The following is a 17,238-nucleotide window of genomic DNA, read 5'->3' on the forward strand; positions in this document are numbered from 1 at the left end:
AATACTGAGAAAAGAACTTCAGGGAAAGAGAAGAGCTTTTGCTGAATGTGAGACTGTAGGCGAGGGCGTGCTGTTCCTCCCTTGCTTGCTGCTCGGCGTCTCCCATTGCGGGACTCGGCTGTGCCAGCTGTCACTGCTGAGCTCCACACGTGCCCCCTTCACAGACCCCAGTGAAGGCCTCAAGCTGTGGTGTAGCCGCCATGACAGATCTGCTTTCCTGTGGAAAAGAGCACCAGCGTGGCTGTAACGGGGCTACAGCGAGAGTAGACTGTGGGTCCCAGTTTGCCAGCACAGTCTCCGTTTACGCCTCATGTCTCAGTATAAATCTTAATAGCATCTCCTTTCCCTCTCAGAAGCGTCCTGGTTTGAACAGTGGGGTTACCATTTAGCTGAGGGTCGGACTCTGCTTCAGTGCTATAGTTGGGAAACGTTTTCTTGTTTTATCAGTTCAGTTTACTTTAATGAACTTTTATTTAACACTCAGTAGATATAAGATACATCTTACATCTGTTGGAATTGTGAGATACTACAAAGAAAATTCAGACAAGGCCCCTGTCACCAAAGAATTTCACTTTAAGGCTTTTCCCCATTTGTTTTGGTAACTCAGAGCCTCAGTTAGAGTCAGAAGTGCTCCTACACCCAGTCCTGCCCTGCTTTCTTCCGTTTAGAAGACCCTTTTCTGGCTTGCCTCTGGCTGCATGTCCCTGTTCGCTGTGGGACTTCAGGGAATATTCCCATCTAAGAACCGGTGCCCTCACCACATGGCACTCTGGGTATTTGAGATAATGGAATTCCTCACCCAAACACTTTTGGGCCTGCTTCCAGGGCCTGCATGGACCTTGTCCCTTGGATGCATGCACACAAGCCCCTCACAGTACCAGGTAAGCCAGGGGTGGGAGGAGAAGGGAGGGAACCACAGGCCATTTGCAGGAGCTGGAGTAGGCCCCCCGCAAGCTTACACATTCTGAAATTCCAGAATTCTAGTTTTGTACCTGGCCTTCAGGGTCACTTTGAATGTATATTCCTCAAAGTAAGAAAATAGAACTATTGTATGTAGAGAAGTATTAGTTTAACTTAAAGCTTTTAGATATTTAAGCCTCCGTTTGTGTTCTTCACATGGACCCCAGGACTATCAGGGGCAGGCCCACTCGGAGTAAAACCTAAAATCCTTACCATGACCTATGAGATCCGACATAGTCTGTTCCTGCCTCCGACCCAGCCCTGCTCCACCTGTCCCAGCTCCTCGTTACAGCAGAACACCAGCACACTCCCATCTCAGGTCCTTGAGCTCGCTGCTGCTGCTGCTGCTGCTGCTGCTGCTGCTGCTGCTTGGAGTTCTCTTCTGGGCACCTATGTGGCCTCCTCCCTCCCGTCCTTCAGGTCGTCCCCCACCCCCCACCGCAAGTTGTTATTTTATCATTGGGAGCCTGCCTGGCCGTCTTCCTAGAATTTTACCCCTCCCCCAACACCCATCGTCCCCTTCCCGGCTTTCCTGACTTCCCTGGACACGCATCAGTGTCAGAAAGTCAGAAGTGGTAAAAACTAAACTAGCTTTTCCACCCAAGTATCTTTCTTTCAAAACCTCTGAGATATTAAGATTTCTTTCCTTAAAAAATTACTATTTTAGTTTTTGTGTCTTAAAAGTCATCCATGTACCCAATTTAAAGAAGCACGTAGTTCTCTAAGGCAAGTTACTTAAAGCAACAGTCTCCCTACCCTGCCCTCAACTTCAAGAGTGACGTTTTCAACTCTCTTATATGATCTTTTGGTATTTCCCGCCATATCTGTATATCGTGCTTATATTGCTACTTCCTAACTTCTCAGTTTTAGGCATTATTTATCTTCCCCTGTAAAAGATGAGAATTAAGCTCGCCCCTGTCACTGTCGCACCCTGTGCGTGCGCACACATATTCAGCCCGCCCCCTCCCCGGGATGGCTATGTTGTGATTTTGGTTAAATCAAGATTCAGCGTTTTAAAAACTGAGTGAACACGAGTCACAGCTGAGCCACGTACTATACTCAGTATACTGTGATTACTTCTCTTTTCCTGCAGCATTTTATTTTTCCTGGAGTGGAAATTGTCATGATTTCGATGTGTTTCCCTCTCTAGGTTATTAGCGTCAATTCCAGCCCAGACTGCCCCTGTTACGTCTCTCTTCTCCCAGCGTCTTCGGGCGTCTATATTGTTTTCTTTTTCTTGAAAAATCTCTTAGTCTTTTTAGTCTTTTAGATCTTTTCTAATCTGCATGGCTGTTCTCAGGGTCAATTTGAGTTTGACTGAAACCACAGAGACCCTGTAAGAGGCTTGTTTCTCCCCAACAGGACTTCAAGCAGTCGCTGTAGAGACAGTTGGTTTTTTCAGATATATTATGATGTGAGCAAATCATGAAAATGTAACTATTTACCATGAATTTATCTGTGGTTCTCTTTCATGTGTTGTAATTAAGATACTTTTTTATTCCAAAAATATAGAATGTATTCTTATATTTTATTGTTTTGCATAGAGCATGTTAGGAATTACTGGAATAATCTTAATAAATTTACGTATGTTTATTTCGTATTGTATTCTTTCTTAATAGGCTCTCAAAATTAGAGAGATCTGTAATTGCCCACCACTTTCTGGACCAGACCCTCGATTACTATTCAAACTCAGTGTGAAGCATTTTCTTGAAGAATCAGAGAAAGAAGACCTAAATATCACTGTTAAGAAACAGAAAGTGGATACTCTTCCCACTCAGAAACAGAAGCAAATACCATTAACATATATAATTGAGAAAAGAACTGACAGTTGAATTAAAATTTGAGACACAGGATATATGAAGAATGCAGCAATCCTTATCATTTTTATGTTACTTTTTAAAAAATGATGTTTGAAATGAAAAAAATGGATATTCAAGGTCAAATCATGTATATTACAGGTATCTAAATTCTTCTAGCTATTTTTCATTAAATATTGAGGTATTTTAATCTGTTTTAAAATATTTTCAAAGAGGAAAATGTCACAGAATAAATTTATATTACACATTTTATTCTGTCTCATACTTGTTTTTTATTTGGAAGCAGACCTCTAGTGGATGAGAAATCAGAATGTACAGTAATTGTTGTAGAGAGGTTTCCCGCGGAGCCTAAACTGGGTTTCAGAGACTGAATGGTTAGGACACACTGAGAAACTGATAGTCTGAAGCATGCAGAAATTGGTTTGCATTGGGGTAGAATTTTGTGGAATAGGGGACCTGCAGATAGAGAATTTCCTGATCCTCACTCATGGACAGGGTGGGATTAAAGCTATAGGCAGAAGCTGAAGAAGCGGTTTGCATAGGGAGGCACAAGTGGTGCTGTTTGTGGTCCAAGTGACAAAGTGAGAAGCAAAATTGGAGAGAGGGTCATTTCCTTGCAGACAGAGTGTGCTTCTGGTGCACTATAGTCTGAACAGTCATGTCGTTTTAGCTCCTTGACCATATTACACTTTGGGAATCTCTGGGGTTCTCAGAGAAGGCAGTCACCCTGTTCTCATTGAGGTACCACCAGGAGAGGCAGGGGCAGGATGCTGCCCCCAAGTTCATCTCCCTGGGCAGCAGACATCAAAAAAGGGCTGGATGAAGATAGAGAAGCACAAGACACATCCCTGCTGATACCTAGAAATAAGTTTTAAAAATGTATTATTATTTATATATTATTTGTACTCCCAAACTGGTGAAGTCTGGTGATGTTGAGGTTATATTCCTAAGAGGGACATTTTTCTTGAAGCACATTACAGTCATGTGTTGCTGGACGCTGGGGATACATTCCAAGAAATGCGCCATTAGGAGATTTTGTCGTAGTGCAAAGATGGGAGTGCACTTACACAAACCTAGGTGGTGTAGCCACTGCACGCCTAAGCTATATGCTGGTAATCTCGGGACCACTGTGGTATAAGCGGCCCATCCTTGACTGCACGCCTAAGCTATATGCTGGTAATCTCGGGACCACTGTGGTGTAAGCAGTCCATCCTTGACTGAAACGCCGTTATGTGGCATATGACTATGTATGAAATAAACAGTTTCTTAGAGAGTTAAAAGGGAAAGAAATTACCTTTTATTGAGTATCTGCTATGAGCTGGGCCCATTTATTCCACAACCCTATCAAGTAGGTTTTATTATTCTCATTTTACATTGAGAAACAGGCTTGGAGAGGTTAGATAATATACCCAATGTCTGTCACCCAGAAAGAGCAAAGCTAGGTCTGACTGTAAGACTGCTCATTTCCACAACTCGCAGGCCTCTAGAGCTAAGCTAGCAAGAGACAAGGAACAAACTCCATTCTCAGTTGTTTGGTAGCTTCCCCACGTATAGCTTCGATACAGGTAAAAATCTCCTAATTATAAAATCAGGGGTCTCTTACATTATCTGCAGGCTGATTTCCCAGGTCCTCCTCTCAGACCCTTCTATCAAAATTTACACGAGGAGCCTGGAGTGAGGCAAGATGGGAGAGTGGGACCTCTCCCCCTGCCTGTGACTTCTCATTTGGGGCGTGTCCTGACACTATCACATTTTCTTAGACAAAGGCCTTCCCTAATTGTTATGAAGGCAAGTTCAGAGCCTACTCATGTTTTTCAGGGCTTGTGAGCAATCTCGTGATCTGCACACGAGACAACACCCGGAAGGAGGAGGTACAGATGAACTGGTCGTTTTTTACACTCTAGTGACTGGATGCCCTCTGTAACACATAAGGACATTTGGAGAATGTCACCTAGAGGTAAACAGGAAAACACACCATTAGATTTCCTAACAAAATAGTGGAGGGGAGACTCTAGTCTATTTTTTCTTCCATCCCATTATCACATCTAATTGTATTGTTCAGACTTCCTAGAAAACGTAGAAGTTGACATCATGTCAGAAAGAGCGGAGAAAATATAGAGATAATACCTTTATGTTGTATATGAAAAAGATTTTTTTAACCCATGGAATCAATAAATGTAAAAGAAATATTACATTTCAGCTCAGGGTTTTAGGAGAAATTAAATAGCAACTGGAACGTAATCTATATACATATGCTTTAAGCTGCATATGGAAACGACCCCGGCACGGTCTGCATTCAGCTGCATAACTTACTGTCAATGCTTTCTGTGTGTCCATAGAATTTAGATGTTGGCTGGTTAGCTCAGTTGTTGGAGCATGATGCCAGTAAATCCGAGGCACACATTCAATTCACTCTCACTTATAATCCAGGTAGTTATAAGACTTTATGCTCAAAAACTAAGAAAAGTGTGTATTTACTGCTATGTCCCTAATTCCTAGTAATTTTTGGCACATTATAGGCATTCCATTAATATTTTACTGATACTGTACACTCAACATCATGTGGTCAAAGGATAAAAAAAGAGGAGGAAAGGGGCCGGCCCTGTGGCTGAGTGGTTAAGTTCGCGCGTTCTGCTTCAGTGGCCCAGGGTTTTGCCAGTTCGAGTCCTGGGCGTGGACACGGCACCACTCATCCGGCCATGCTGAGGCAGCGTCCCACATGCCACAACTGGAAGGATCCACAACTAAAAATACACAACTATGCACTGGGGGGCTTTGGGAGAAAAAGGAAAAATAAAATCTTAAAAAAAAAGAGGAAGAGAAACAATCGTTCTTTGTGAAATCTCTGCCTCTTGGTAGCCTGGGCAACTTACACTCTTTCCAGTAATGAAGTTACTTAAACTCTCTAACCCTCATTTCTTCATTTGTAAAACGGGGTCAATAAATCCTACCTGCTAGGCTGACGTGGTGCTGAGAGCATTCAGCACAATGTCTAGAGCTCCAAACATAATACAAACAGCCACCGTTTGTTGAATGCTTACTTTGTACCAAGTGCAGTGCTCGGCATTTTCAAGCCCTGTTGATCCTCACTGCAACCCTATATATGATAGGTATTGTGTTATCCTCCATTTAGATCAGGAAACGGAAGTTTAGAGGGTTAATGGAACTTGCTCAAGATTACATGATGGTGTATTTCTTTTTTTTCTTTTTTTTTTTTAAAGAAGCAGTATAGCTTTTTTTTTTAATTTGGAAGTTTGGCCCTGAGCTACCATCTGTTGCCAATCTTCCTCTTTATTTTTCTTCTCCCCAAAGCCCCAGTACATAGCTGTATATCCTAGTTGTAGGACCTTATAGTTCTTCTACATGGGACGCCGCCCCAGCGTGGCTTGATGAGCAGTGCTAGGTCCACACCCAGGATCGGAACCAGTGAACCCTGGCTGCTGAAGCGGAGCACGTGAACTTAACCACTCGGCCACGGGGCTGGCCTTGGTGTATTTCTAAAGATTATTTTACTTGCAAGAACAGAAAAACCAACTCAAACTCAAGAAAATTTATTGCCTCACCTAACAGGAAAGCCCAGAAGTGCACTAGCTTCAATGCAATTTAGTCCCGAGGGTCATGATGTCGTTAGAGCGATGGCTTGTTTTCTCTGTGGTTTTTCTCGGCTCTGGCTTCACTCTTCGCTGATGTTTTCAAGGTGGCTGCCCGCAACTCCTAGGGTCTCCTCACATCCAGGTGGGGAGAGGACTCACCTTGAAACTGTTGAAACAAAGCCTTCAACGCTAACTGCACCGTATAGGGTGCCCCGGACGCAACCACTCCAGCAGGGGGTGGGATTATTCTGACTGGCTGGAGCCCAGGATGGGTACGGTCGAGCCGAAGCAGCTACAGCGTGTGGGGAGATGTGCAACCACGGGGGCTAAGGAACTGCAATAAGAACCTGTTACATTTGTCCTCTTTCACCAGGTAAAGAAACAAGATAATTCCCCGAAGATTTGGGCTGAAATGATATTTAATTTGAGCAAAAACAATAGCTTAAATCTTATGTTGACATGATAGTAAATTTGCATTTGTGTATTTGGTTTACCATTTACAAGATATTTTTTCCTGACCTAAATTATCTCATACCCTCAAACCCAACCCAGGAGATTGGAAGGACAAGTGTATTTACCCACAGGGGAGAAAACTAGTGCTTGGAGGGTTTAGGAAGTTATTGAAGGATGCATTTCGAGTAAACAGCTGAACTGAGACTGGAAGAAGGGTTCATTGATCTGTAACCCAGTGCTCTTTCAGGAATACCACATTCTTTGGAAAGGAAAGTATTACCTCCATTTTTTATCTGGAAACCAAAATTCAAAGATATTAGGCAACTCTGTGCCAAGCACTATTCAACAGGTAATGGCAGAACTGAGATTCAGACTCATCTTCTGACTCCAGAATCTGTGCCCCTCACCTATTTACTACTTCAGTTGGCAAATCTCAGAATGGAAGTGGGCATGGAAAGAAAGCATTCATGTCCCTTCACTCCTCGCTTGTGAACAGCAGGGCCAAAACCCTCCTTTCCCTTATGTAAGAGTACTCATTTTAATACCACATGACAGGTGGTACAACAGCCATTTAAAGTATATTCATGTACGTGAAGGATAAAATTTCTGTTACTCATCTCATAATGCGTTTTTATTGACACCTAGAGTTCCTTAATCTGTGGTGAGAAATCTCTCTCACTTCATTACTGAAAGAAGCTCTGCGAGAGTACCACCCCTTTACACCTTGCCCCCTGACTTCCATCAGAAAACCCACAGCCCTCAAGGTGGGCTGGCGGCTCCTGGCCTTTTAATCACAAGAACTCCTTTTCCGTTACCTGGCTCCCTCTGCGTGGACTTTACTCCACAGAGTTCTCCTTGTCCTGAAAGCTTGGAGTGTCTAGACCCGTGGCCAGGCTCTTGCTGCACTGGCTGTTTAGGAGCTGAAGTGGTTGGGCTTGGGGCGTGTGTCACAGTGTGGTCCTGCTTCCAGGTCTCAGAAGTTCTGTGACATCGTCCAAGACCAATCAGGACCTCTGATCATCAAGTGATGTCTGGTGTTACCAAGATTCCAGGCAAAAGAAAGATTTGTGATTTAACTAGTCTGGGTGGCCTAGTTAAGTGAGAGAAAATATAAAATTTTTGGTTAGGCTCTTTGAAATATTAAGCATAACTAGTAGATTCCAATACCATCTTTACAGACCACAGGGACTGGGACCTCATGCTGGGCAGCATGCGTTTAAGATCAGATTTGCTTTTTTTTCTCTCCAGAATATAAAAGAAAATAAAATTAACATGTATTGATTTTGACCACTATATCAAAGTATAACCATGTTTCTGTCACTGAGGGATGATGGATGGTCTGCTTAAGTGTTCTGTTGTTTTACATTTAAGGATATATTTTTAAAAATTAAGTATTGTTTTTGCGCAGAAACAAGTTGAATTTATTTTTTTCGACATCAGCTGTTCCCTCTGATGTTACAGTAGCCTTGAGAGAATCAAGGGCAATGTGACTAGTCTTATTTTTGCTTTGGGAAATGGGATAGTAACATTTGCCCTGCCTGCTTCCCAGGATTACTGTGGGTTTTAAATATAGTAACAATGTGAATGCTCTGTACAACATCCAAAATGCTGTACCCGTGCTGACTCTTATGTTCTAGCATTGTCTTAGTCTGGGCTATAAGATTATTAGGAGAGGTCATTTCCAAAACGATGACCGTTTGCCTGATCTCATACAACCCAGAATCGATAATGTTCTGCTCTTACTTAAGTGTGAGGAAAAGGGAAACTTATTTGTAGCACGTTTTGTTCTAGTCTGATTTATGAGTGTGTGTGTGTGTATGTGTGTATAACCTAGTTATTCTATTAATGCTGCTACGGTCCTGGTCGAGAGAGTGTTCCTGATTTCCATCAATTTCTACATTCTGAGGCTTCGATCTAGAGAAGTGGGGTCAACCTCTTCCTGAATGGCCAGCCCATTCTCCAGATGGTGGACTGGGAGAAGGGCAGCTAATGTTTCTTGAGCCCTACTAAGGACAAGATGGCACACGTTTCTCTCCTTTTCATCCTTGCAGCAGCTCTCCAAGGCGTGGGTTATTCTAATTTACCGATAAGGACGTGGAGGCTCACAGGACTGTATAACTTGGCCGAGCTCGCACAGACCATCCAGGAATTTAACTAGGTTTGTGGGACTCAAAGCTTTTACTGTCTTTCACTTTCTCTCACACACAGAAACTGAGAGCAGTTCTCAGGGCAACATGGGAAATATTGATTTGGGGTCCTTCCTTTGTTCTAGAGCCCGAGGCTTTTCTCCTGCTCCGTAATCCCTGAAACTTTCCATGATCTCATCTCTCAACACCATCCCTCAACCCTCACCTCCTGCACTGAGCCAACCAGCTGACTGAGAAATGTTCATGACAAAGGCCCAGCAACCCTCAGGAGCACGAATTGGCACATCGTCAGCGCTCCATGAATTCAAGTCCGAAGACAGAAAGAATGAGTGATGTGTGAATGAAGACAGAGAAGCAGCAGCAGGAGTTATTGGAATGCTTGAGAGAGTTTCCCAGTGAACTTTATAAAATAGTGAAGGGTAAGTCTTACCCCCGTGCTCATGGGTATTTCTGGTCACCTCCTCCCAGTGCCCAGGGCTTTGTGAGCTTCACCTCTGCCCACAAACACTCCGTGGCAGGGTGCAGAAAAACCCCACCAGTTCTGCACCCTCCAGTCACTCACTCACCCTACTTTCTGCTTTATTCTTCTTTCTAGGACTTACCTCCATCTGAAATCAGAGACTCCTTTGGTTCCACGGCTACTCAAAGTCATTCGGGGCGGCTTTGATGGGAGCTAATCCCAGTAGCTAACTCGTCCTCCCGAGGGAATGGATCTAGTAAGCCACTGAGGATTCGAGGTCTAAAGGTCCAGGTTCAACCCCTGCCTTCCTCCCCAGCCATGTGATGGAGCACGCCCCTCTCCTCTCAGAACCTCTGCGCATCCTCACCAGCTGGTCGTGGAAAAGCAAAGCTCTACCACCACAGCTGCCAGGTGGTACTGCACGCCTGCCATTGGCTTGGGAGGTCCTTGAGAGCAGGAGCTCTGTCGCAGTAGTGGTTTTTTATCCTCGATCCAAAGCACTGCTCAATACATGTTTCTTAAAGCAATAAACAGAATGGTCCTAGCATTACCTTTCAACGTTGTCCAGGCAAGTGCTCAGTGTGCCCCGCCGGTCCTACTGGACAGGCTGGATTTCTTCTCAGGTTTGCCCCAAGGAGCTCAGTCCCCACAGCCAGGCCGACCTGGATTTGAAGCTGGCTCATTCTGCGTAAGTGACCTTCCTCTGTGAGGCTCAATTTTCTTTCTCTGGAAAATGGAGATAGTAGCAGTTGATGTTTCGTGGGGTCGTGTGAGGACCACATCTATGCTCAGCCATTTCTGTGTGTGTGGCAAGCACACATCACGAGTGAGCGTCAGCATCGCTGGGCAGCCCATGCCTGGGCCCGCTACAGCAGCCATGGAGTGGTCCAGAGCTCTTCTCGCCCTCTGCTTTCTTCTCTACTGAGGGGTTTCTCTGGCACCACAGGGTCTTGCTCAGCCACAGGCAGGGGTGCCCCAGAGGTGCAGAGGGGTCAGCTCCCCTGGGGTGTCCTACAACCAGTGGGGATCAGAGTCAGTGGGTAAATGCCTCACCCTCTGGGGTGATTCTGGAGTGTGTTCCACAGTTTGTCAGAGGGCCCCTGTGGACTGAGCCCGCCGCCCACAGCTCTCACCCACTCATTCACGCATGCTCTATTTGCAGACTGTATTTCTCTCTTTGTCCACTTCCTCACGTTTGCTTCCTGAGATCACCACCAAATAAATGGCCCAGTGCCCACCCATCCTATCCTAGTGCCTGTCTTAGGGCCTACTTTTAGGGGAACCCAAACTGTGAAGTTAGCTATCAAACTTATTATTATTATTATTGATCCCCATAGTAACACCACTTAAGAGATGGAGAAACTGAAGTTAAGAGAGGTGAAGTAATTGGCCCGTGGTTACACAGCACAGGGTTCTGATAATCCTTACCTCTCAGGGTTGTTTTGAGGAAGTAATAAGTCACCTATCAGATATAAATGAGCTTTGCAAACTGCAGTATTGGGCACGAGTTGCTTCTTGTCCCTTCCTAGTGCCACCTCTTCTAATGACGGTGACATAGAAAATGACCCTCCGATACCCAGAGCAGCCATAAACATTCCCAAGTGTGACAGCTCACTGTTCCTTTCTCAGGCCACATAATTGGTCACAGTGCAGCCGCACAGTCTGAGCCCGTTATCCGTGATTCATAGGCTCTGGAGCCGGTGTGACCCTAGTGCAACCACGCAGTGGGAGTTTGGGCTCGGAATTCACAGTCCAGGCATAAAGTGGTGTTTACACACATGTGACAGCTCGTCTGCGGGCAGGGGAAGTTTATTTAACAGCTGGAACAGATTGCAGAGTAACACTCAACAGCCTCGTCGGGAACATAGAAACCTCAGGAGTCGAGACGTGGAGGCAGCGCGGGCTGGGAAGACACACAGTCTCGGGGAAGCCTGCTCCGCGTGCTCAGACTCTCTGCTGGGATGTTCAGCTTGGATTGTTCCGGAGATGCAGTCCTGAGGGCTCAGCAAGACCAGTCACTGACAGTAAGATCAGTAACCAGAGCAATAATAAGAGCTGCCGATCATCACTGAATGAATAAGGGATCCCCTCGTACAGGCCACGCCCTGAAGCACCAGACAGGCAGGAGCTGGCTTGATGCTTGCGATGGTTCTTTGAGGCAGATATGGTTGTCCCACTTTATACATGAATGAAGAAACTGGAGCCCAGGGAGCTTGAGTGACTTGATCCAAACAGACCCCATGGTTTGGACTACCTCGCCCTTCCAAGCTCCTGGGCCCCAGACTTAATGCCATCTGGAGGTGTGAGGTGTTGGTAGGTTGGCTGTTTCGCTGGTTGGTTGGTTTTAATGTGTGAAAATACAGTGTGATGTGGAGAAAAGTCTTTTGAATCAGGTAGACCTTAGACAAATCACTTCATTTTCCCAGGATTAATTTCATTCCTACCCAACATTCGGTAATGTCTGCTTCGCAGAGCACCCATGAGAAGGTAGTGGGTTTAGGCTTGTAGGTGTCTGCCACATGGTAACTGAGCACTGCTTGGCGCTGCTCTTTCCCTTTCACCCTTGTCCACTTACTTCCAAAGATGATTTACAAAGGAAAGTTGGGAGCCACCATCTGAGAGGAGAGTGACTCCTTGCCAGGCCTCAAATTGTTTAAGAGATTCTTTTGTAAGGCAGAGAATGTCAAGAGACAAATATAAGAAGGGTTTTTCATCAGTCTTTTGTCTTCTACTCAAGGAAACATTAAGTAGTATTCAGGCATTCCCTTCCCTGCTGTCTGCCTTCTGCTGGGGTGGTCTCTCTCTCTGAACTATTTCAAATGTCCCAGCAGAGCTGGAGAGCTCTCCTCACCCCATTGACATGTGAAGGGCACATAGAGCTTCCATGGGCAAGTCCAATGACCACAACTGGTCACGGACTCTCTCCCTTGAACCGGCTGCCTCTCTTTTTTCACCCAACACAGTGATAAGATGTCATTCAGGCTAAGTTTCTAAGTGAGACTTATGGAAAGTAATAATGATAAAAATAAAGCAAGACATGGAAACTAAGACTAAAGTTATGTCAGGGCGGAATATACCAAGGACAGGAGGGGACTGCTTCTGACAGAAGATGGTATGGTTAAGACAGATGACACAGAAAGAACCATTTTACTCCTAGTCAAGACTGAGGCTAATGGTCACACAAGTCGCACATTGCACCCCTCCGGAGGGCACCATCCCCCCAGACGGGGATGTGAATAACAGCCGTGGAGACACGCAGCAAGGCGGCCCTGCCTGTGATGCTGCTGTCCTGTTCCTCGGGAAGCATGATCTTCAAGGTACAACACAATTAAGGGTGAACTGAAGTTCCAGGTGAGAGAAGAGATGTCAGAGAGAACCTGATTCTTTTGTTAATGTCATAATAGTAGTATGCAATAGTGATACTTAACACTTATGGAGTAAAGTGTGTCAGGGACGCCCCCAAGCCCTGAGCATATATTACCCCGTTTTACCCTCAACTGCAGTCCGTTGCTGCCCAGCCTCCAGCCATTCTTCCACTTCCCTTTCAGCAAGCTTCATTTTGTTTGAATGGCAGCCCCTGCCTGAGGGGGTAAGTCATGACTGTCTAAGTCAATCATGGCAATGCTATCCCCCTGAGCCAGTGATTGGTCCTCGAGTAGGCATGTGACCAGATCTGGCCAATGAGAAATAGAGGAAACTCTAATATTTTCCAGGGATTGCAAATATTTTAGAGAGAGGCCACAGAGAAGGCTGTTTGTTTGTTTGTTTTAAACCTGTGTTTTCTATTCCTGCTTTGCATACATTATGTTAATATATGATGCTTCTTGCTGCTGTGGTCTTCTAATGAGCTTGAGGGAAGGCCAAGAGAATTGTGGAGATACCAACATAGCACCCTAACGTCACCTTGTTGCTGAGCCAACACGGGCCCTGCCTCCCCTGAAACCTTTGGTGAAGTGAGATAATTAAATGTCTTTACTGTTCATGCCACTATTAATTGAATATTCTCTTACTTGCACCCAAAAGAATTCCTATTGATAAAATATTATTGCTTCCACTTTACCAATGAGGTTAACTTTCCCCATGTCACACAGTTAGTAAGTGGAAAGGCCAGGTTTCAAGCCAGGTCTGTCTGAGCCTAAGCTTTTCACCGCTCCTCCTCTGCCTGGGGCCGAGGCTCAGGTCGAGGGGAGCTACAGACCAGGGCAGGGTGCTGGCCCAATCAGAGAAGAAGCGCTCTCGACAGTGGACGGCTCTCCCGGGTAGGGAGCTCTCAGCCACTGGAAATGTCCACGCAAAGACAAGACTACCATTCATAAGCATTGTTGCAGAGGCGAGTCAGGCTCTGAGCAGGCGGAAGTGAGGAAGATGAATTGTGAGTGAGAGGCAAGTGTTCCATGAATGTGTTCTGGAATAGAACCAAATGGACTCAGAGACTCGGTGAAAAAGAAGTTGCAGCCTTGGCTAACCGGGTTTTCACTCTGAGATAGCGTCTCAGGCATCTGCACTAAGGAGTGGGTGTGATGACCGGCGGCCACCGAGGGCGATGGCGTGGTGACGTGTAAAGGTCAGGTCTGTGTCTACGTCAGAGGCCCAGCTCTGCCATTTCTGGCCTGTGACCCTCGGCTTCCCCTTCGTCAAATGTGGAGAATGGACTTGGTGTACTTCACAGGCCACTGTGAGAATTAAATGAGACGATTATACACTTCCACAAACATCCACTGATGCGCCTGGCCTTCTGCTGAATCCTGATGTCTGTGTAAGCTATACAGAGTTTCCCAAATTTAAATATTAAGCATTTTTCTTTGTTTTTAAAAATTTTACAACTCCTCTCTCCTTCCTACCCCACCGACAGAACCAAAAAAGGATCCCATTCATCTATTTTGAAATAAGTCAAGCTCTGATCCAGGCAAATAGAAGAAATGGCTCCAACGGACAGTTTCCAGCAAGACAAATTCCCCAGTGGCTGCTCTCTGCCACCACTCAATAATGGCATTTGCCGTAAATTGGAGAGCCTCTTTATCAAGTGCTTGGAAGCGCGTGGGACCGCTTTAGCCCTAGAGTGACATTAATCACAAACGCTGCTTTGGAAAGAGTGATGGGCGTGAACAGGAAGGTTCAGTGGAGACCATTTCCACTCCCCCCGATGCCGTGGAGAGCCGGGGTTTGCAGAGCTGGGGCTCTAAGTGTTCAAACATTTCTCAGTTTGAGAAAAATTATTGCATCCAAGAATTGGTTTCTATTACCCTAATAATGGCCTAGAGGGGCAGGCGAAGGAACTAATGTCTTTTAAAGAACCTACTATGTGTGCCAGACACTATGCTTACATCATCTCTTTTAATCCCCATAACAGCTCCACGAGATAGGTCTGGTTATCCTCATTTGATGGATGAGGAAAGTGAGGCCTAAGGCAGCGGAATGACTTGTACAAGTGACCAGGTGCAGAGATGAGAGTGAAACGCAGGTCTGTGTGACTCTAAGACCTCACCACACAGCCTCTCGGAACCTGGACTGCAGATCCCCGGCAGCAGAGTTCAGTGTAGACACAAGAAATGAGTGGAGTTGGCTGGCTGAGACCACTGGCCCCAGCAAGGACGACTGCAAGAGCCCTGTAGGACCCAGCTTTAATGACACTGTTCTGTGATAACCTCCCCAAACATGGCTTTTCCTTTTATAAGATAGAGAATGAATGAATGAATGAATGAATGAATGAATGAAAGTGCTCCAGGCAGAGTAAGAATCTGCCTCCTCTTTGCTCGTGCACAGGGTGGCAGCCGTGGAGAGCCCCACTCAGATTCCTATTCGAGAGAACTCGCTGTGGGGAGATGAGTGACTCCCTGGTGCTCCAGCTGCCACACCTTCAGCTCCTCTGTGATCCTGTACCTGGACTGCTCCCAGCCAGCGACTGAGCGCAGCAGGGGCACCTTTGCTTGAGGTCTCCTTGTTGGCCTCGCTGAGACTTTCTTAGAACTGTGCTAGAGTCAGAAGCAATTCCAACTCACTCTTCCTTCCTTCCCAACCTCCTCTCGTGTGTGTCAGACCCACATCATGGTCTGAAGACTCTCCCGGCCTCCTCTGCCCCACATCATTCACAGGTGTTTCTCCCATAAATCTCTTCACTTCTACTGCCGTCTTGGCGTCTGCTTCTGAAGACTCTAGCAGACTTAGTGATTCTATTTCCCCAACCCCAGTGTCTATCACCAGGAAAACAGATCAATATTGTGATGTTGTCACGCAATGGAATACTACAGAGCAGTGAAAATGAATGAGTTAGTGACACAGGCATCAACATGGGCACATCTCAAAAATATAATGTTGAGCAAAAACAAAAAAATTGCAGAGTGATACATATGGGACGTAACATTTACATAAAGTTTTATAACACATAAAACAAAGCAATACATCATTTGTAACATGTACAAATGTAATAAAAGTATAAAAACCCACTAGGGAGGGCTGAGTTCTGAAATCAGGAGCGAGGTACCGCCGAGGAGAGGAAGAAGGGAGAATGCAGTCTGCTGTCCTCCTTTAAGCTGGATCGTTGGGACACAGTTGTTCTTTGTACCTAAGCTTTTAAATTCCTGAAGTATTTCATAATAAAAAATTAATACATATTAAATCATACCCAACACATTGCCTCTTTTGAAGAAATATTAAAATGATTTGAAATTGGCTCTGTTACGGAAAATCTTGGATCTATATGGTCACACGCAGCGGTCTCTCGCGGCTTTTCCTGCACTGGGTAGCCATTCCTCATTTGTATGCTCCTTCCTGCTCTTTGCCTCCCCGACCTGCACAGCCACAAGCCCTAGGAAAGAAGACTCTTAACTCCTTGTTTCTGAACCCACAGTGGTGATGCCAGTAGGGGAGCAACATGTGTTCCTTATGTTTCTAACAATCACAGATAAGAAAATTGGGGGCTGGGGGGAGAGGAGGTGAGGGCAGCAGGCGGCAGAGCAAGCATAACTACTTTTCGGTCGAGCCAGAAGGCGGAGGCTCTGCCTGAGTCTGAGCGCCCTGCACGTGGGTGACAGGTCTGCAGGGAGGGCCTGAGGCCAGGTCAAAGGCCTTGACATATCTGAGTTCCTACTACTATGCCAGCCACTTTGTTAAATGCTTCTTGTGTTTTCTTTCCAACCTTCCCAACTTGGGGAGTTGGGCATTATCACCCCTTTCTACAGATAAGGAAATTGAGGCTCAGCAGAGTTGAGAGGTGCCCGAGCCGCCAGCTGCTAATTGGCGGAGCCGGGTTCACATGGAGTCCTTCTGGTTCCCTCGTCCGCTGTGGGGCTCCGTGTCCAGCTTCTGTGTCTGGCTGCCCTGCGGCTCCTCTCCCGCGCGTTCATGTGCCATTTGTTCCGCACGCTGCATTCCAGGCTCTGCTGTACCAGGCGCCAGATGCAGTGGTAACAGCACAGACTCAGACCCGGCCCCAAGGAGCTCCCCACCTGGCCGGGGCACAGAGGCGTAACCAGGTTGCCAGAGCTATGGGGTGAGTTGCACACCCCATAAGTGAAGGTCAGGGGGCAGTGGGGCAGCAGAAAGAAGTGGCACAATGTCAAGCATCAAGGCTTCCTGGCAGGAATGACCTCCCGATGAGACCCAGGTGGAGCCAGGTGAAGGGACAAAAGGAGGGTGTGTGGCAGGGAAGAGAGATTGTTCCTTCTGAAAAGAACAGCCTGTCGGAGGCCTGAAGATGGAGGGGCAAAGTGACAGGGCTTTCAGTGACAAAGACTTGGACAACCTCCCAGAATATCCCTTTCATGTGCCTTCCAGGCTCAGAATCCTATGACTAGGGACTTCTGCGGGGC

At 46.0% G+C, this 17,238-nt stretch overlaps 1 protein-coding gene across 3 annotated transcripts in view; it reads left to right on the forward strand.

The window, feature by feature from the left end:
* The window catches only part of OMA1 (OMA1 zinc metallopeptidase), a 99,393-nt gene extending 83,391 nt beyond the window's left edge, over window positions 1-16,002 (forward strand). Inside the window, exons 9-10 of one of the 3 annotated variants that reach the window (XR_006888755.1) lie at window positions 9,096-9,389; window positions 9,566-16,002. Coding sequence is in view for 1 of the 3 variants with exons in the window: in XM_046662684.1 (XP_046518640.1) it covers window positions 2,580-2,792 (213 nt within the window). In the remaining 2 variants the exon portion in view is untranslated. Of the gene's footprint in view, window positions 1-2,579; window positions 3,023-9,095; window positions 9,390-9,565 lie in introns of those variants that run through there. The other 2 variants (XM_046662684.1, XM_046662687.1) reach the window with 2 other exon arrangements.
* The last annotated feature ends 1,236 nt before the right edge of the window (window positions 16,003-17,238 follow it).

The sequence above is a fragment of the Equus quagga genome, chromosome 5, assembly GCF_021613505.1.
Source record: "Equus quagga isolate Etosha38 chromosome 5, UCLA_HA_Equagga_1.0, whole genome shotgun sequence".
NCBI classification, from domain to species: Eukaryota; Metazoa; Chordata; class Mammalia; order Perissodactyla; family Equidae; genus Equus; species Equus quagga.